Source organism: Peromyscus maniculatus, chromosome 20 (genome assembly GCF_049852395.1).
Source record: "Peromyscus maniculatus bairdii isolate BWxNUB_F1_BW_parent chromosome 20, HU_Pman_BW_mat_3.1, whole genome shotgun sequence".
NCBI lineage: Eukaryota > Metazoa > Chordata > Mammalia > Rodentia > Cricetidae > Peromyscus > Peromyscus maniculatus.
The window spans coordinates 26,884,712-26,904,924 of NC_134871.1; the positions used below are offsets into that span (position 1 = coordinate 26,884,712).

At 45.1% G+C, this 20,213-nt stretch overlaps 1 protein-coding gene across 5 annotated transcripts in view; it reads right to left on the minus strand.

The window, feature by feature from the left end:
- Positions 1-20,213, minus strand: part of Vps13b (vacuolar protein sorting 13 homolog B) — a 568,282-nt gene that overhangs the window by 14,991 nt on the left and 533,078 nt on the right. For all 5 annotated transcript variants that reach the window (XM_076555926.1, XM_042264499.2, XM_042264498.2 and 2 more), the window contains 3 exons: positions 13,589-13,707; positions 5,694-6,499; positions 1,240-1,416 (listed from right to left, as the gene is read on the minus strand). In XM_076555926.1, coding sequence (XP_076412041.1) covers positions 1,240-1,416; positions 5,694-6,499; positions 13,589-13,707 — 1,102 coding nt within the window. The remainder of the gene's footprint in view (positions 1-1,239; positions 1,417-5,693; positions 6,500-13,588; positions 13,708-20,213) is intronic.

Consider the following 20,213-nt stretch of genomic DNA (forward strand, 5'->3'; position numbering starts at 1 on the left):
CTTACCATTTGGAATTCTGAGGAAATAACTATTTACTACAGGAAACTTCTGTAGCTTTGGTCATCGAGATGTTGACTGTTGGAAAAGACAACAAAGGCATCAAAGCGACGATTCTGTTTGGTTTTCCTGAGAAAGGCAGCTTCAGCCACGGGCTGAACAGGTTGAACCTCCAAGTGCGCGTGTGTCTCAGCACAGCCAGGAGGAAAAGGAACGGCGCGTGCCATTGCTGCAGCTGCCACCTACCTGCGGTCTGAACGTGCGCGCACTTACATTTACCACTGAGGTTCAGCTTAGCAGGTGTTTGTTGTCATATTGTAAACAGAAACAAGAGAACCTCAGAGACGCACACACGGCAGGAACGAGAAGCCCACCAGGCACACAGCTGTGACCCTCTCGTCAGCTCCCAGGCCTCCTGGGATCTGGGGCTGGGGGAGGCGCCCTTTCATTGTTCATGGAATGCGTTTTTATTGCTTTTGCTATTCTCTTGCCAATCCCCCTCCCAGAGCTCCATCCTTGCTATGGATCATGGGTTCTCATATTTCAAGCTTAAGTCTTCTTTTGAGCCTTCTAGAGACTTCCATAACCTGCTCACTCATAACAGAGTTATGGTATTGTCTACAGTAAAATGCCTTTTATGGGCAAGAAGGCCTTTGCCCTGTTTTCTCTGCCTCCTGCTGAGAAGAGAAGGGGACTCAGATGGCCCTTGTTAGCTTCCCAGTCACTGCCAACCTGACCAAAATATCAAGCAAACACTGGATGAAATGAAAACATTCTCCTGGTGGGAAGCAGTTAGGCCTCCGTGCCTGAGGACCTGTCTGGACCACAAGATGGCACTGTGTATGCGGGGAGCAGGAGTGAAGTTGGCTTAGGAATCAGCTTCCTCATCACAATGTATTCATGTCCTTAAGAAAGTTGGGACAACTGTATCCGCATTTTAAAAATATGATGAGGAAACTAGTGTAGGATTCCTGATGCTCAGCAGCAGTCATGGACACCTTCAATATTTCTGTATTTATTGCATGGAATGACGGTTGAGCCAGTCCATGTTTTCCCAATGAGAGGCTTAAAATCTTCCAGTTTCTGAAACAGTTTCACACACTACAGGCAAGCAATGACTTGTTTAAAACATGAAGCCTTATACACGACTTGTTTAAAACATGAAGCCCTATACACGAGCTTTGCTCTAAGACTGAACACTGGAAAAAGCAGACAAGGACTAGCAAGGACCTCCCCAGTTACCTTTGGAAATGTGCTTGACGAAGGATGTGGTCCCTCTGGAGACTCCACTCACGAAGGCCCCTGGGCCTCGTGTCAACCCTTCGTATGGAAGCCTGAAGAAGTCCGAGATCCCATTTCCAATGCTTCTCACTAAGCTGGCGGGGCTGCCGAGGATTTCCAGAGACCCCACCACCCAGCCTGCAAGACACAAAGGGAAAAGGTTAGTGAGACCTTGAGTTCAGTGGTTTCAACATGTGTGAAAAGTGGCCTGTTCTCCCTGAAATTCCCTTTCACACTAGAATGGAGGGTGTCATAAGCTGCTTTGGAGCAAAACATGGGAAATAACTCATTCTCTGTGAATTCATAAATGGTGAACTTTCATACTTTATAAATCACAGTGATCTTCTGGCAGCCTTGCAAATGGCTTTAATATGACTTCTGTGTCTAAGTCTCCTGTCCTCCTGTAAAGGGAACCATGTGCAGAGAACACTCCAGCTCAGGCAGGCGCTCTGGGCTGCAGGTGCTCACAGGCTGGGAAGTCCCAACCTGCCAGGGCAGCGGAGCAGGAGCTGCCTGGTGGGGAGGAGCAGACGCTAAACAGGGTGTTGCCAAGGGATGCAGACTTTGCCAAGGAGAGAGGAGCTATTTTAATCTTTCCCAAGCCCATCACGCTGAGTGCTTCTCCTAGAGCGGAGCCACGGTGAACAAATGTCTCCCCTCCCGCCCGGCCTCAGTTGTGTAAACATCGGTGACAGGGATGGACTGGTTAGGTTAGTGAGAGGGGGCGCTGTTCCCCACCAGGGTCCCCGGAGGCTGGCTTTGCTCTCCTAGTTAAACTCAGGCTTGCCAGGAGCTGGCCTGCTCAGTGGCCTCCACAGCCCTCTGCCTCCTCCCTGGGAATGAGGCCGTGGTGCGGTCCACAGCTGCCTTTCCCCTTCCGCCTGGAGGGGGGGGGATGAGAGGGTGGGGCGTGAGGGCTGTAAACCCAGAGGACTCCAGGGCTGGTCAAGGACCAGGGTCAAGGGGGAGAACTCTGCAAAAGCAACTTCCTCCAGGAATCTTCAAGCACCAGCCCGGAACTGTGGCCTTATTATTGGGAAAGCTGTGAGGCCAGGGCCCATGTAGGAATGGTTCTCTCTCTCAGCATCACGTCTCAGTGATAGAGATGTGCAGTTAAGTCACCAACCCAAGAGGAATCCCAAGTTCCCAGGTCATTATCAAGGCAGGGAGGGAAGGACACCCATAAATTTTGAGCCCTTTTTCCTGGAACATTAGAATGTCAAGGCGGGGTTCAGTCAAAGTGGGGAGTGGAGCCACATGGGGTAAGGCACTGATCATGGGGTCCCCCAAGCAGCAAGGCAAACAATGCCATCACCACCTTGCAAATGTACCCTGACCACTGAGCCTCTAGGCTCAGAGCTGTATGGGTATTCACTTGGTGGTGCAGGGTAGCATCCCCACTGGGCAGGAAGCAGGGGACACTAAGGCTAAGATTATGTCAGTAAGTCACAGTCTCTGGCTGGAGAGACAGGGAGTAGGGTTTACAGTCTCGGCTAGTTTACTGGATCCCTGCCCCCCCCCCCCAAAAGCAGGGTCATATGGAGTAAGTTATCCCTGAAAGGTACTCTGTGGAGGTTTAAAAAAAAAAGCCGATTTTCCTTAGTCTGGAATGATCATAAAGTTTTACCTGAGGGCTGGTTTAGAAGCACTGGTTTCCCTTCACGTTTGTGTCAGGCAGAGATCTCTCTGACTGCTGCTGCTTCAGATTTGGAAATCTGGGAACACAGAGGGGCCAGCCCAGCCTCGTCTCTTAGCTCCCACCCAGCTGCTGGGAGTTCTTTCCTGTTCTTCCTCGCTCTATGAAGGGTGATGCTGACATCTCTGCTATGGTCAGGGAGGCCCGACACCACCAGAGTGCTGTCTATGGAGTGAGACGCAAGTCAGTGGCATCTAGGCTGGGCAGAGAAGACAAAGTATCCGAGGACACTCTCTGTTGGTCTTCTCCAAAAGCAAATGAAGTGGTCTCAGCTTCCCCAGGCACAGGACCCCGCAGGCTCCAGAGTCCAGAGGTGTCCAGCCCTGAAGTACAGAGCGTGTATGCAGCATCCAACTCTCCCGTCCTCCAGTATATTGAAATGGCCTCTGGATTGTGTGTATCGCAAAAGCTGCCTCAAATGTTCTTATGCTGAATTTAAAAATGTTTATGACATTTACTGATTTGTGTGGATGTGGGTGTGCAGAGGCCAGGTACACTTGTGGAGGCCGGAAGACAATCTGTGATTACGACTCAGCTCTTCTTTCACCTTTACCCACCATGCCAGCCCCCGGCCATCTTGCTGGCCTCTTTATTCTACATATTTATGGGAATAATGTCAAGAACAAAAGTTTAGTTCAACCCACGTAATTCGAGTATTTTCAGGCTACAGTTGGTTGGACTCAAGAATACAGGGGGCCATCTGCATATGGAAATTTTGTTGATAACCTGAGTCTATATGGCTTAGTCTGAGAGTGAGAGCTGGAGTTAGCCAAGGACCTTGGGGGATTCTCAAGCCCACATCCTCCCTTTGAGCAGGGCCACTCACTTCTAGTTAGCTGTTGTTTATTTTTAAAGCCTCTTCAAATGACTTCACAAACTTCCCTAGAAATGAGGTCAGGGTGTTTTCGACTGTCCCAGCCAGGAACCTTCTTGAGCCCAATGGGTGAATGCGGACCCAAGTGAGATGGATACAACCTGCCTCCTCCCAGCCAGCCCACGCCCTCTCTCTACAGGAACGCTAGTCCGTCATCCTTAGCTCTGTCAGCCACCCTCACTGTGGCCTTTCCCTTCCCCACTATCCGAAGGCTGTTTTCTCCAGACAATATTCAGACCGACCACTGAGTTTTAGTGACAATATTTTCAACAGCTTTAAAATGGCTTTGGTATTAGAATTTCTTTCCTGCTATATACCGAGATTGACATAATCACAGGATTTTTAAGTGAATTAGAAAAAAGGCCAAGAGAATGTTCACATGAGACTCCCCTAGTAAAACGAAGCAGTCAGCTCAGCACGCGGCTCCAGAGGCCATGACTTCTTGGGCACGGGTGGGGTTTCTAGCCCGTCTTCCTAGCTTAGTGCCGGCTCTGACTGCAGGAGGCCTCCCTCTGTCCTCGGCCTTTGAGCAGAGCTGCTACAAGCCAATCTCCCAGAAGGCTAAGTGTCTGGGGTAGTTTGCAGATATATACATCTATTCAATTTGAAGTATTATGGATCATTTTAAAATGACTCCTTGGCAACGAGGGATATTTTCTTCACCACTCTGCAAACTATCCAGACACCAGGTCAGTAAGGCCAGCAGCCAGGAGCAGTCACGCTCCCTGGAAGTGCAGTCAGGACGGCCCTATTCTCTCTACATAGTTCACTCTGGGGGAGTTTAGTCTACACATGTAGCATGATTACTGGCCTCTCTCTCATCAATGGTAACACAGTCACTTGCTGCCATAGTCCGAACAGTCTAGGTCACGAAGACGAAGTCTTACCCTCGTCACTTTCAGGAAGTCGGTCTTCAGGGTCTTTACTGGAGAAGACGTAACAAAGCCAAGTGTGGATACTGCTCTTGACATGAGTGCTAATGACCATGAGGACCAGGCTATCAACCTGGACCTGTCTAAGAGTGGCCGAGTCAGAAACATGCCTGTCAAGTGGTTGAGATGCCAGGGGGCCACTTCTCATCTTCAGCACACAGCACTCCCCATGGGAGATTCTGCCCTCACAGCAGACACCCCCGCAGGCTCTTCCAGCCGGACGGGAAACAGAAGCCTTACCTCTCCCCTCGACACCAAGTTTAATGCACCCCCCAGCCTGCAGCAGGCCATCTGCCTGCCACCAAGCAGAGGGTAGGAGGGGCCATTCTTCTTCTCTGGACGAGTCTGTGGAGAGCAGAGCCACCAACAGCCTTCCCTGTGCTCTGTCTAGCCAGGCAGTGACTGCTGGGGACGCACAGGGCTCTCCATACATGCTTCGAATCTCTCACCTTCTCACCTACATCATCTGGAATGGAGGAGACTGGCCACCTAGAGCTGGACATCTTTTAGGTCGGGCGTTGAGGGCCCAGGCTCACTTTCCTGGCTGCACTAGCGTACTGAGACAGAGTCTTGTGCCTGCAAGGTACTAAAAACGTGTTTGCTACATTTAACTGATCTACGTTTGTAAGAGCTAAACTATTACAGCTACGAAGGCTTGAGAGTCTGCTAAGTGCCAAGGAAAATGCCAGGCTTGACATGCTTCGGCTGGTCTCAGGATCTGAAAATCCACTTTATAGATGAAGACGCAGACTGAGGGAGGTGTGAAGTCACCCAAGGCTTACACAGCCACAGTTCACACCTAGCTCTGTCAGATGTGTAGCCTACATGCCTCACCTCTTCCCTGCTCTCCCCCGCAGGGTGCCGTTTCTGTCTAGGTGCGAGCCCAGCACAGACCCTTCCCTTGCATCCTTACCTGCTCGGAAAAGAGCCCCAGCAGCATAGTGCATGGCCAGCGCGTGCACCAGCTGCCTGGCCGTAGTGAACACCGGTCCTCTTTCAAACACAGAGAAGGACAGAGGGGTGTGGTCGGAGGCTATGTAGAGCTTGAGGGAAGCATGGATGCTGACAAGCAGGCTCACTGGCTGGATGACGAGCTTCCGCAACTTCACCGGGTTCACCAAGGCCCTGGCATGCTGTCTCACCTGCAGGGGCAGCACCTGCCTCCCTGCAGAGAGCTCTGCATGGCGACCAGCCACCCTGCTGCGAGGGAGGTAGGTGTCGAACAAAGTTTTGATGTAGTATACAAAGGTGTCCTCCACATAGAGCCTTGCTGGTTTCAGTTCAAAAGAGAACTCGCTGACATCAAAGAGGAAGTCTGTCCCCTCAGCTCCAGTGAGGCGGAGTTTGATGAAGCAGTTCTCCTTGTAGCCCTCCAAGTCTTTGGTGGAGAGCAGGAGACTCTGCACTCTGGAGGACTGGGCTGGGGCGGTTTTCTCTCCCTGGCAGACCAAGACAGCGAAGTGGAAATTGGACTTGTTGTACAGCTGGTTGTCCAGCTGCAGGTCCCCAAAGTAGACCTCCACACTGAAGAGCTGGAGGAGGGTGGAGGGGGGCTCTTCCCCTGGGAGTTCACCAGGCACAGGGTATACATGGAGGAAAACGTTGTCCAGAGTGAGCCTGAGGAGTTCAGTTGACGCCCTGTGGTGTGTGAGGTCGTCAGATACTGCCAGGCTCAAGCGGGTGATGAACATTTTAAACGTAGTAGTCTTCTGCAGCGCTCTAGAGGAAAGGCAGCGCTCGTTAGTATCTCTGCTCTCTTTTTTAAGGACAGTGCCTCACTGAGGACCCCATGTTGGGACAGATTCTCATCAAAAAAACAAGAACCCAACTTTCGGTGCATGTCTGGACAGAGGCAGCCATGCTTGAAGATTATTGGGAAATGCTCCCATTAGGACTATTACAAGCTCTTGTCACATTTTTAGATGTGTTTTCTCTCATCAACACCAGATTCCTTTTTTTACTCCAAATTCCTCGTTTTTATGTACTAATTCTCTGTTATGATGATCGTGGCAGAAAGAAAAATAAACAACACTTCTTATGTTAAAAAAGATAAGCTAAGCAAGAAGAAAGTTCAGCTTAGTATGTACAACCACTGTGTGCAAGTATGTTCTACCAGCCCTGCACCCACTTCTAGAGCTGAGGAGTCCCTGGCCAGGTCCATGCCCTCTTTGGGGCACTTTAGTACCACCCCCCACTCACCTGCTCACAGCCATCACTCTAGAGTGCCACGTGTCCCCCATCCCCTTCCTCCGCAGTCCTGCTAGTGTGCGAACATGCTGCTGTCTTCCTCTTCCGAGCAGACAAAACCCTATTCCAACCTCACTTCTTCTCTAATACTTCCCAGTTCTCCAGTCCTCTTCAGTAAAAACTACGGCATTCCCACACACACCATCTCGGGCCCTTCCCTTTCTTTTTCCCTGAAGCTTGCTGCAAGCAGGCTTATGCTCCCCAGTGTGACTTAACAACCCTGATCAAGGTCACTGGCGCTAAGGCAAACGCAGACTTTCAGCTCTGCACCGTCCATCTCCATCAGTAGCCTCCTCTTCCTTCCTTGGGCCCTTGCACATCTCTCTCCTGTCTGGTCTCTCATCCTCAGCCACCCTGAGAATCCTTCCCCTTCTCTCTGACTACCTACCCTCGTAGTGCTTAGAGTTAGCACATGGTTCTTTTCTTGCCCATCTCCACTGACAACCACCCACAAGTGGGTGCCTAGGACTTTCCTGACTCCATTCTTGTGCTCCTAAGTACTAACCTAAGTGATACTAACCTGACCATGTCTGTAATCAAACTCTGACCATACCCACAGTCTACACACAGCCTTTCTCATTTCAGTTATGGCAACCATATCCCACTGGTGGGTCAGAATCATTCTTGATGCTCATATTTCAATCCCTATTCCTAACAGCAGGGAACCCCGCTGGCTTTCTGTAAAAGCATGCCGAGATTCTGACCATGCTCACCACTCTCACTGATACCAGGGCCTCTAGTGTGAATACCCAGAAGAACTGAAAGAGGTTCCTGACTGCTTTCTCTCAATCTTACTTCAAAAAAACAGCCAATGATCTAAACATTTAAGTCTCGTAAGCACTCTGCTTGAAAGCTCCCAAGTTCCTCATTTCACTCAGTTCCACTCACGCTCTCCAGGAGCTCACAAGGCACTGAACCACTCACTTCTCCTCTTCTAATCTCACCCTCACCCACTGCCATGGGCCCACCCTGTCCTCTGCTTGCTCTCTCTAGGCCAGGCGCTCTGCTGGCTGTGGCCTGGCTGTGTGCTGACGTTCTTAAATTAACTGCCTTGTTGCTTTCAAGTCCACATTCCGATGCCAGTCTCTTGAAAAGGCTTCCCTCCAACTCATTCTTCAGAACTCCACTCTCCTTGTCTTAAGGCCACCGCACACCTCTCTCTGGGCTGATCTTCTACTGTACCCGTGGAGCTTCTTTGCTCCGGCCTCTCCCATTCTGTGCCTGTGAGAATGGAATGTCAAGCAGGGGTTCCCCCCTTTTCCTCACCATTTCCCCATCCCTAGAACAGACCTGACATCTAGTAAGCACTTGAATGCATGACCCGGGAAGAGCAAGCCAAACAAATATGACTGGACACTGTGTTATTCTTAATTTTACCTTCAAATGTGTGGGTTGTGGCTACTATCATTACCATTTACTATGACTTAGATAAAATTTTCTGAAGTACATGTGTAGGCTTGAGATTTTATTCTGTATAATTTAATTTTGCTCTCCAATTTTGTTATACTATTTTTTAAACAAACATGTTTGGGCAAAGTAAGCATCCTATCTAATATTATTTGAAATATTATAAAAAATTAGCAAGGTCTGTCTGAACTAATGAGTTTTTAGTCATATGTAGATACAAGAAATATATTTTTAAAAGTCTTAAACAAATGTATGAAAATTGGTACTATTATTTTATGTTGTATCTTAATTTTATGATTATAAAATATATAAATCTATTTCAGAAAATTAAAGTAGAGAAATGTTGCGGGATATCTGTACACTGTGTGTAGGTGTGTTGTTGTGATTGGTTCAATAAAAAGCTGAACTAACGGCCAATAGCTGGACAGGAGGTATAGGTAGGATTTCTGGGAAGAGAGAGAGGAAGAGGAGGAGGAGGAATCTAGGCTCATGAGAGAGATGTGAGGGGACACAGAGAAAGTAGGATGGATGGTATGTAACAGAATACAGATTAATAGAAATGGGTTAATGTAAGTTATAAGAGCTAGTTAAAAACAAGCCTAAGTTAAGGCCAAGCTTTCATAATTAACAATAAGTCTCCATGTTGTTATTTGCTGGCAGTCCAAAGGAAAATCTATCTACATATGGTATTCAATATGGAGGCTCTAATAACCAAACATAGGGCCTGAGAAAGCTAAGAAAAGTTTGGGACAAGGAGCTGGATGTAGCTTCCTAGGCCTGCAGTCTCTCAGGCAGGTGCTCAGAGTACAGAGATGCTGCTCCTGGCCACTGCCTGTGGGCTTGAGCCAGACAGCACCATATGTCAGCACCATGAGCTAAGCTGAACCACACAGCAGCTGACATGGTAGTTTACGATTTGTCTTATGTGGTCAGAAAATGCTGCAGGCACTTAATAAAGCTAGGTCCAGACATAGAAAACCTCTAAAAAGATACAGTATGTTTAAAAATGTGCTTAGTTGCTAAAGAAAGAAAAAAATGGGTATAGACAATCATAGAAAAAAAAGTTTAAAGATAATGTAGTAAAATCTTTAAAAATAGAGTAAAGTAATATAAAAAGAAGCCACACAAAGATGGGAAATACATAGTGTGTCTGGATCCTGTATGGTGCTTTGTTGACTTTGAATTTTTTGAATGCTAATGAACAGAAAACAATAGCTGCTGAGAGATATTGGATTGTGGAAACTGCTAAATTAAATCAACCTATATATTTTAAAAATGTCTTGGGTTGGGGATTTAGCTCAGTGGTAGAGCGCTTGCCTAGCAAGCACAAGGCCCTGGGTTTGGTCTTAATGGAAATGGAAGTCAGAAAATGTGTTGGGGGAGAGGTTATGCCTTTGCTTCCACAGGAAACAAAAAGTTATGATTCTCTTTAAAATTAATGAAGATCAGATCTGATTGGGGGAGACCTCCTAAAAATCTTGACTGCAGACATAAAAAAGAAGCCAGGAAAGACTCCAGGACAGGTGGTGTGTGAGCTGATCCTCTGCATGGGAACAGCTCTGAGACTGGAGGAGACATGGTAAACCTTGTTGGCTACAGAGTCCTCATGACTTATTATTACATGCCATCCTTTCATATGGCATAGATAGAGGTTTGGTTGTACAGTCCAAACAGACGTATGAAGTTAACAGATTTCTTTTACCTGACCAAACATAGAACAATCACCTTTAACTGACTTGTGCACATTAACATACTTGTGTTAATGCAGGCATGTATGTTACCTTTGAAAGTTTATGTGTTTTCAGAAAAAAACGGGCTAGATACCAATAAAGACAAGTAGCCCAGGTGATCCAGCCTCTCAGAATGCCTCTGTTGCAGTGTCCTCAAAATTCTGCATCCAGAACAACTTCAAAGCTGCTACCTGAGATGGTTCAGCCTCACAGACTTCTCCAGCCAGGACTTCAGATAAGCTCTGTCTGCACTTTCCCATCACACAGAGACTGGACAACAATTGACACAGCTAGTTTTCCCAGGACTTGAGTATTATCCCAATTCTGTCAGAGTCCCCTAAAGATGCCATCTCCCCCAGACTGCAGGAAGTAATTTTAAGAATATGATGCCCACATTCCCAAGAGGTGGGGTGGGTGGTTTTTGGTTGTTCAGCTGGTTATGAATGCTTGTCATCATTTAAGGGGGTTGGTGGCTAATTATTACTGGTCATGGTAAGGGAGGAAACTAAGCAAGGGAGGTTAGATTTAAAAATCTCTTTCTAAAAAGAAAAAGGAGAATATGTAAAGGATAGGAAAAAAGGGTAGATTATTGAATCTACTTTTAACTAAAAAGCAACTATTAATCTCAAATATTTTACATTGGTATGGATTTTTCTAGCACCAATTTATTTCAAAAAAGGATGATGGGTATCAAAGAACCTCCATATGGAGTGTGCTCTCATTGTGACAAAATTAGCCATTGGGCAAGAAGCTGCCCTTGTCTTGACTGCTGACAGTATGCTCTCCAAACTGGACAAGCAGGACACAAAAGAAAGCAACTGCCAAACTTTGCCAAGACAAGGTAGGAGAGTCCTTCAAAATTCCTGCTTCACAGAAAAGTCTGTCAGATATGCTAGGTCCACAGGCCAAAGATGGATGCCCCAACATTGCAGAGGAACCTTGGGTGACTGTTCAGGCAGGCAGCTGTCTCTGTCTTTTCTATAGCTTTGGAAATTGTTTGCTCTGCTCTACTTCCTGTCTACTCAGATAATATTATTTCCTTCTCAGGTCCCTAATGGGGTTGAAGATTAGATAGTTATAGTTACAGTTTTCCTTGTTAGCAAATTCAGAAAAGAAACTCACAAAAGAGGTGTAAAATATATAGGGTTGGGAGACATAAAAGCTTAAGTTGTTTATCTAAGAAAATTTTTTGAGGTCTAAAGAGATAGTTTTGGGTTGGTAATAAAAGTTAGGATAAAAATAAATTAGGTAGAAAACTTTGGACTCACCAATATAAATAGATAATGGAATATTTTCTCTGAATTTGCCAAATACTAATGGTCTGAACATTGTAAATATATTTCTTACTTGATAATTGTTTTTATTGTATGTAGTTTTACTATGTTAGAGTTAAAACCTTTCCTATCTATTAAGACAAAGAGAGGGAAATGTTGTGGGATATCTGTACCACTGTGTGAAGGTATATTGCTGTGACTAATAAAAAGCTGAACGGTGAACAGCTAGGCAGGAGGCATAAGTGGGATTTCTGGGCAGAGGGAGAAAGGAAGAGGAGGAATCTAGGTGCATAAGAGAGACGCAAGGAGACAAGGAGGAAGCAGGATGGGTGGTACGTGACAGAATGTATATTAATAGAAATAAATGGGCTAAATTAAAAGAGCTAGTTAAGAACAAGCCTAAGCTAAGGCCAAGTTTTCATAATTAATATAAGTCTCTGTGTTGTTATTTGTGAGTTGGCAGCCCAAAGAAAAATCTGTCCACACAGAAATTATTAAATAAGCACTGAAAAACCCACATCTATTACTAATGTTGAAATTTTTCTTTCTCTTCCAGTGTTGCCTAAAAATATACTGGTGTCTATTTTCACAGACAGAACATATATTCAGCATCATAACAGGCTTGCTTTATTCTACGCTAGATTATATGCTTCTTCCAGTCCACAGCAGCCATTAACACCTACATCCTGTGATACAACATTTTTGATATATTTGATAAGCATTTGTACTCTCAATATTATGTCACTGTAACTAACAATGAAATAAACATCTCCATGTATATCCTTGTGTACTGTTTTCTTCAAAGTGGAATTTCTAATCCAGTGGTTCTCAACCTTCCTAATGCTGTGATTGTTAACACAGTTCTTCCTGTTGTAGTGACACCCACACCATAAAATTATTTTTGTTGCTACTTCATAACTATAGTTTTGCTACTGTTATGAATCATAATGTAAGTATCAGTTATATGGGATATCTGTTATGTGACCCCTGTGAAAGGGTCATTTGACCCTCAGGTTGAAAACCACTATCCTAAACCAAAGGGGTTTTGAAGTTTTTAATATGTAGAAAGTGTGTTCAAAAAAATTGTATCAATTACATTTCTATGACAACTGAATATGATGAAATACTACTGTTAATTTGATAGGTACTATCTTATTTATATTTTCCTCTTCCTATAGTTTCTGTTCATGTCTTTCTTGCCATTTTTGTTTTGGGAGTAGGGGGTATCTTTACTTCTACTGAATTATATGATTATTTTAAGTTAAGGATATTAATTATTTGCGTGGCTTGTTTTTATTTTTTATTTCCTTTTCTGGGGCAAATGCTCACTTTTGGTTCATGGATGCAGGTTAGAGGATAACTTTCAGGAATTGGTTCTCTCTTTCTACCATGTGACTTGTGGGGATGGACTCAGGTCATTAGATTTGGTGGCATAAACTTTTACCTGGGAGCCATCTTGCTATCCCCTCCACACCTTATTCTTGAGACAGGGTCTGTCATTGAACCTGGAGCTTGCCATTTGGGCTAGACTGGCCAGCCAGAGGCCCTTGAGGTTTGCCTGTGTCCAGTCTTTCAACACTGTATTTGAGACCCGTGGTGCTGTGCTCGGCTTCTGTGTGGGTGCTGAGCTCACAACACTGTATTTGAGACCCGTGATGCTGTGCTCGGCTTCTGTGTGGACGCTGAGCTCAGGTCCTTATGCTTGTACCATCAGGATTTTACCCCTGAGCACCTCCCCAGCCTCCTTGATTCATGTTTTTAAAGTCTGATGGTCGGGCTTGTATGTTTAGATTTATTGTCAATTTAACTGAAAAGTCTAGTTATTGACAAAGTTGTTATGTGGATTTAGAGATACTAGCTTGCATTTTATACTACAAATAATGGCAACATTCTGAGGAGCATATCTTAGCTTGAAAATAAGTTTCCCAAACTTAGCACAGAACCAGGAGACTCAAGAAAGATGTTATTATTATCTATATATGCTGGAGGAATAATTTAACAACTAGATCTTACTAGTTGTGTTACTTGTGAATAACGTCATACTTAACCAAAACCTTTAGAATGCATGGGTACAACAAGAATGGTAACTAGTGGGTTTACAATATCAAAGAAGAAAGCTCGCTGCACTGCTGCTAGGCAAACAGACTCACCTGTTGGTGCTGCCTAAAACGGGTCCTGCTTTTCCTTCTGGGGCTATGGTGATCAAGACCCTGCCGCACTGATGGGCAATGTCCACGTACACATATCCGAAGCCAGTGAGGAACACAACCTGCCAAAAGAATGTTCCAGATCTGGTTAAAAAGAAATAAGGACAGTGTTGAAATGGCTGACGTCAAGTCCTCCAGTTCTGATTCAATACCGCACATACTTTCTAACCATGTGTATAGGCTATCTGGTTGACTTGGAAAAAAAATCAAATCCAGATTTTTCAATATCCAGGCTGTAAGGTTCATAGGAGAAAAATGATGGATGATGGAGCATGAGTGTGTCTTCATTCTCTGGTTTTTGGAATTGGCACTAGCCCCTTGTGGGCTGGAGGCCAGCCACGGGGTCAGCTTTATATGTGCATATGAATTGCTGTGGGGAAAAAAACCTTACAACTCAGGACTCTAAATGCAATGTGCAAACCTTTTCAGGTGCCTGCTTGTTGACTTACTATTACAGGGACATGTAGAACACAAAAATGAACTCTCTCCGGAGCTAGCAGTAAGACCTCCAAAGTCCCTCACATGACCAGAAACTTCAGGTAAGTTAATTTGTTTATCAAAATTAATTGTTCAACCATGAGAAAGTGGACTAAAAGCTAAAAATAAGAGCCTCTACTATCTCAGAAGCCAGATGCCAGGCCAGCAGAACAGACGGCCTTTCAGCATTAAATACCAAGGATGCCTAAATGGATAAATAGTTGAAAACAGACCAGAGCTATGCGAAAAACAACTCCAAGAACATCATGTTCACAGCTAAGAGTACCTGAGGGCAGAAGCAAGAGCCTCCGTGTGCTTGAGTGCAGAGTCTCGTGACTGGCAATGGCACCTAGGTCCACATCAGCAAGTGAAGAGCAGACTGACAACCCCAGACGAGGAAACAGGCTAGGTGTTTGTCTGACAGCAGGAACGCATTCTAAGAGTGGCACACAAAGGCCCCAGGGGCGTTTACACAGACCACAGAGAGAGGTGCGGACTCACTTGGAAGCAATGTCAAGGTGACTGAGCCTCTTTCTCTTACAGTGGCTCTTCCCTCAGAAATCCTGACCCTCCGAAGCTCCCAGGGCACCTGGATGTCACCCTCCACTTCCTCCCCACTGTGACCAGCTACTCTTATAGTCTTGGCCCTCACTGCATTTACCTTGACTCCTGGGTTCTCTGTGCCTAGAACACCCCCAGCCCCTTTTCAAAGCCTGTACATCTTCAACACAGTTGAAGGGAAGTCTTATTCTATGGGATTATTATTTCTATTCCCCTCCTCAGTTCCACATTCTAAAAGCAGTTAAACATACTTCTGCTTGATCACAAAGTTTCTCATGTGTGCATCACAGTTACCCATTTCCAGATCTGACTCAATCACATTTCTAAACTTCCTGATAGCAAGACAAAGTCAGTTTGCTGTGCTTGTGTTCTATGCAGCCAAGTCTCCCGGACTGTTCCAAAAACAGTTAAAAGGACCTGGTATCTTAAATTTGCTCTAATTGTTCCAACATAAGAATTAAATTATCATAAAAATTAATGTCTCATCTTATAAATCTAAACTAAATGAATTCTCAAAGAAATATTCCCAGTTATAAAAGCCACTTCTTGGCTGGATAGATTCCAGCAGGTAAAGATGCTTGCTGTCAAGCCCAATGACCTGAGTTTGACCCCTGGGATCCACGTGATGGAAGGAGAGACTCTACTACTGCAAGCTGCCTTGTGTACAGACATGCACTAAATAAATAAATGGAATTCAAAAGAAAATTAAAGGCATCCTTTGTATGAAAGCTTTCCTGCTATTTAAAATCATCCTTTGTATGGTATTTTCTCCAAGGTTGACAGGTCTGGGATGACTAACTTGGTGTAACCTATAAAGCTCTCTGCTTCCATCTATATTCTGTTTTCTCAGGGATGAACTGTCTTGTTCATGACTTGCCTTATGCCTTGAGGAAGGAAATGAAATGATCAGAACAGGGAAATATTTAGTGTTCAGCTCATCCTCAGAGTAATCTCCAGGCATTATGAAGTAAAGATGTTTAAATAGTCTAAGCTAATAAAGGCAAGGCTGGCTGACAGTTTGTAATAAGTGCTCAAGGGACTTTTGATAGTAAGGGCAACAAGCCACAACTTCAAAGCTTTGTACAGTGTAGGCAGACTGGTCAGGGATTAGGTACCTGTGGTGCTTGGAAGGAGAACTGCTCCCTTGGACCTTTAAGTTTGAATCATTGGTCCCCAGATGATGGAACTGTTTAGGAAGGATTAGGAAGTGTGTCCTTGTTGGAGGTGTGTCACTGGGGGTGGGCTCTGAGGTTTCAAAAGACTTGGCCATCCCCAGTGTTCTCTCGCTGCTTCCTACTTGCAGATCAAGATGTGAGCTCTCAGCTCTTCCTGCCACCATGCCTTTGCTATGTCATCGTGGACTCTGACCCTCTGAAACCATAGGCAAATTAAATGCTTTCTTTTTTAAGTTGCCTTGGCCATGGTGTTTTGTCACAGCAAAAGAAAAAACAAACAAAGACAATACCCAAGAGATTTAGGGACCAATAACCAGGTTGCCAGAAATTTCAAGGAGATTTTTGTTTGCCTCTGATGGTACTGTCATTTAATCTCTTTATTCAGTCTTTGGAATTATGTAGGGAACCTACTAAGAATCAGTTATCAGAGACGATAAGATCATACCGTCCTGGTGCTCCGTGTCTAGGTCCCCCAGTACAGAACACGATTTACATTCATCCTTGCAAATCGGCACAGCCATATCATCAGCTTTGGCCAATAGGCTGAAGGCAAAACTGATACATGTTACCACTGATGAAATCATGGGAGCCGCTTCTTCCCTTGCTCTGCAGACTGAAACCAAGGCACAACCTACCTTAGACTGCTGACACACACATTCGCAATAGAGGTAGGGTCTTAACAAAATCCCGAAAGATGAGGCCCTGGCTTAATGGTCAAGAAGTTAAAGTGGACAGTGAAAGCTACAAAAATGGAGGTTATCATAGAATTGCCAAAGAAAGTACTAAGTCTCCTAAAGTAGGAGACAAACCATAAAGCCAGGGCCGATGGTGGAGACGTAAGAACACACTGACAGCATGATTGGCCATTGCTGGCTATGTCTAGTAATGAATGAGAAAGAATGGCCAGGCTGTGAGGACAAATGAAGGAACACATCTAGAAATTCTGTACTTACAAAATAAAAGTGTTCTTACGATTCCTGGTGGTCTTCACATCTGCATTCCCTTTAACTGGAATGTCAAAATCCTAAGCACCTTCCCTATTAGAAGGTTACCAAGAAAGCCCCCACTCTCTGGCATGAAAAATGGCAGTAGATAAATACCTGTGGCCGTCATTATTCAGTTCTTTCTTTTCCTACACATGGAATAAATAACAGTTCTACACACTCATTAAATCACAAATGATTTACTGTCTCTGAGTAATGCTGCATATTATGCTGGGACTGACAGCTACGTGTTGTGGAATATCACCTTAACTATGTAAAGGTGTGTTGCATTTGTTTATGTTGCATTTGTCTAATTATGTAAAGATGTGTTGCTGTTTCACCTTGCCTGCCTAAGACATCTGGTTGGTCTAATAAAAAGCTACGCAGTAGAGGGATAGAGATAGTAGAGGATAATCTCTCTGGTGGGCAGAGAGATTAAGTAGGAGGAGGAATCTAGGCTGAGGAATAAGAAGAGAGGGGGAGAATGAGGGAGACGCCCGGGACCAGCCAGACACTAGAAGCAGTAAAAGCAGGACATACAGAATGAAAGAAAGGAAAAAAGCCCTGAGGCAAAATGTCAATGAAGAGACACAGGTTAAATTAATTATAAGAGCTGGTGGGACAAGCATAAGCTAAGGCCAAGCATTCATAACTAATAAGAAGTCTCCACAGCATGATTTGGGAGCTGGCTGGTGGCCCAAAAGAAAGCCTGCTACAGCTACCCATGATCCTGCAAGTAGGTTCTCACCAGACAATGGTTATTATGCTGGGGTTGATGGCTACCCATGACCCAAGAAGTCAATGTCAGACAATGGATTTGCCAGCACCTTCTTCTTGGACCTCCTAGACTCTAGAACATGAGAAATCAATCTGCTATTAGAAGCTTCCCAGTCCACAGTATTTTTTACAGTCCAAGTAGACTAATATTAATCCCCAGCAAGATGTGAAGTCTGAGGGCCTCTGAATGAAGGCGGTCAGCACACAGGCTGGAACTGATGTGAGGTAGCACATTACTGGCTAAAACTTTCTAACTGTTGAAGTAACTGACAATTCAGCTTGAATGCCATACCTTTCTCTAAGACCTGCCTTCAGCACAGAAGGACTTAGGGAAGAATGAAAGCAGAGAGACAGGCCTGGGAAAGGATCAAGATTCCAGTCACTGCCTAGTGGGACTTAGGTAACAAGTCAGCTGAGCTTTGGAGAAGTCCAGGCTAAGTGGAACCTACTATCTGAGTGCCAACAGAAGTTTCATACAGTCAATGAAGATCCCCTAAGGGCTGACCAGACACCTGAAGAGTTCTGAGGTGCTCTGCTCCCAGGAGGAGGGACAGGGCTTAAAGACTGTTTCTTGTTTCAGGTAGAAACTCCTCAGTAAGTTCCCAGAGAAACTTGAGCGTTGGTATGGGTAAATGGCTGCAACATGTCTCTTATCCCCCCCCCCCCCCCCGCCTCTAAATTAGAGACGTTCTTCTGTTCTATGGAACAGCAGGGAGAGGGAGTAGTTAAATAGTTAAATTGTTAGGTCTAGAATACATAGACCCAGCACCACTGTGAAACAGTGAACTTCAATTTTGATATAATGAGTGGGTAGAGCTTTAATTTGTTTTTTTGTATGAAAAAAAGATTCCAAATGATGGATGGCCAAGTGGACTTTTCTTGAGGGGAGTAGGGAGGCAGTGGTTTGTTACCAGAGTAACCTTGTCAAGAATGACACCATCGTTTAGTCCTAGCTTACATTTTCCACTGCACACTAGTACATGCTTGTGTGGAATGGTTGAGGTAGTAGTGATGGGCAATCCTGATTGTCACTATGACAGCATTTAGTATCATAGACACTCCTGGGTGTTTCCAGAGAAGGTTGAGTAACGGGAGACCTGCCTGATGTGGGGTATCACTGTTCCAGGGGATGGGGTCCTGGGCTGAAAGAAAGAGAAATGGGACAAAGGGAACTGAGCTCCGGCATACTCTCTCTGTGACTGCAGACACACTGCTGCTCTGCCTTGCTGTTGGGGTTTTTTCCTCTTTGGGGGGCCTGCCACCCAGCTCCCAAATAAATCATACACAGAGGCTTATTCATTATAAATGCTCAGCCTTGGCTTGCCTTGTTTCTTGCCAGCTTTTCTTAAATTATCCTGTCTTTTGCCTCAGGGATTTTCCTGTTCTCTTATTTCTGTAAATCTTACTCTTACTCTGTGGCTTGCTGTGTAGCTGGGTGGCTGGCTCCTGGAGTCCTCCTCCTTCCCTGGCTGCTTCTTTTCTTCCCTGCCCAGAGTTCTCCTTCTGTTTATTCTCTCTGCCTGCCAGCCCCACCCATCCTTTCTCCTGCTTTGCTATTGGCCGTTCACTTCTTCATTAGACCATTAGGTGTTTTAGACAGGCAAAGTAACACAGCTTCACAGAGTTACACAAATGCAACATAAACAAAAGTAATACACCTTAAAATAATATTCTATAACACTGCCTTCCCTGCCAGGGCAGCCCACAAGCCAGAGGAAACCTTGTCACACCAGGCTTCTTCTTGGAGATTTAGTGACCGCAAAGGGAACAGTGACTGGCAGAGCAAACAGAGTCAGGAGCTCCTGCATGCTGTGTCATGTGAGTCTGCATTACAGAACTTCACCAAATATGTCCTACCTGCTGTCGAGAAGAATGCCATGAGCCTTTCTCTTATCACCATTACCAATAATAAACATGTAACATAACTTGTGCTGCTGTGGGATGTTAATGTATGTCCTGTGGGAGCCCTTCTTGGGTTCCTTGTGGCGTTACCCAGCAGGTTTGCATAGAGGATGATTAGGACCATGGGCCTGAGTGCAGGTGTCTGAGATGGTCTGCACTTGGCTGTACTGGGGGATGGTCTGTATGTCAAGTTGCTCTGATTGGTCAATAAATAAAACCTGATTGGTCGTGGCTAGGCAGGAAGTATAGGCGGGACTAACAGAGGAGAAATAAAAGAACAGGAAGGCAGAAGGAGACGCTGCCAGACACTGCCAGGACAAGCAGCATGTGAAGATGCTGGTAAGCCACGAGCCACGTGGCAAGGTATAGATTTGTAGAAATGCGTTACTTTAAGATATAAGAACAGTTAACAAGAAGCCTGCCACGGCCATACAGTTTGTAAGCAATATAAGTCTCTGTGTTTACTTGGTTGGGTCTGAGCGGCTGTGGGACTGGCGGGTGACAGAGATTTGTCCTGACTGTGGGCAAGGCAGGAAAACTCTAGCTACATTGTGCTTTTTTGGTCATTCAGCCATGTTCATCAAAATGATTATCACATTATATTTAGCAAGCAGTATTTTAAAATTTTACCAATTTAACTTTCCCATGCAGATCAGTTCTGTGGTGATACACAGGCAAACATTCCTTGTGTAT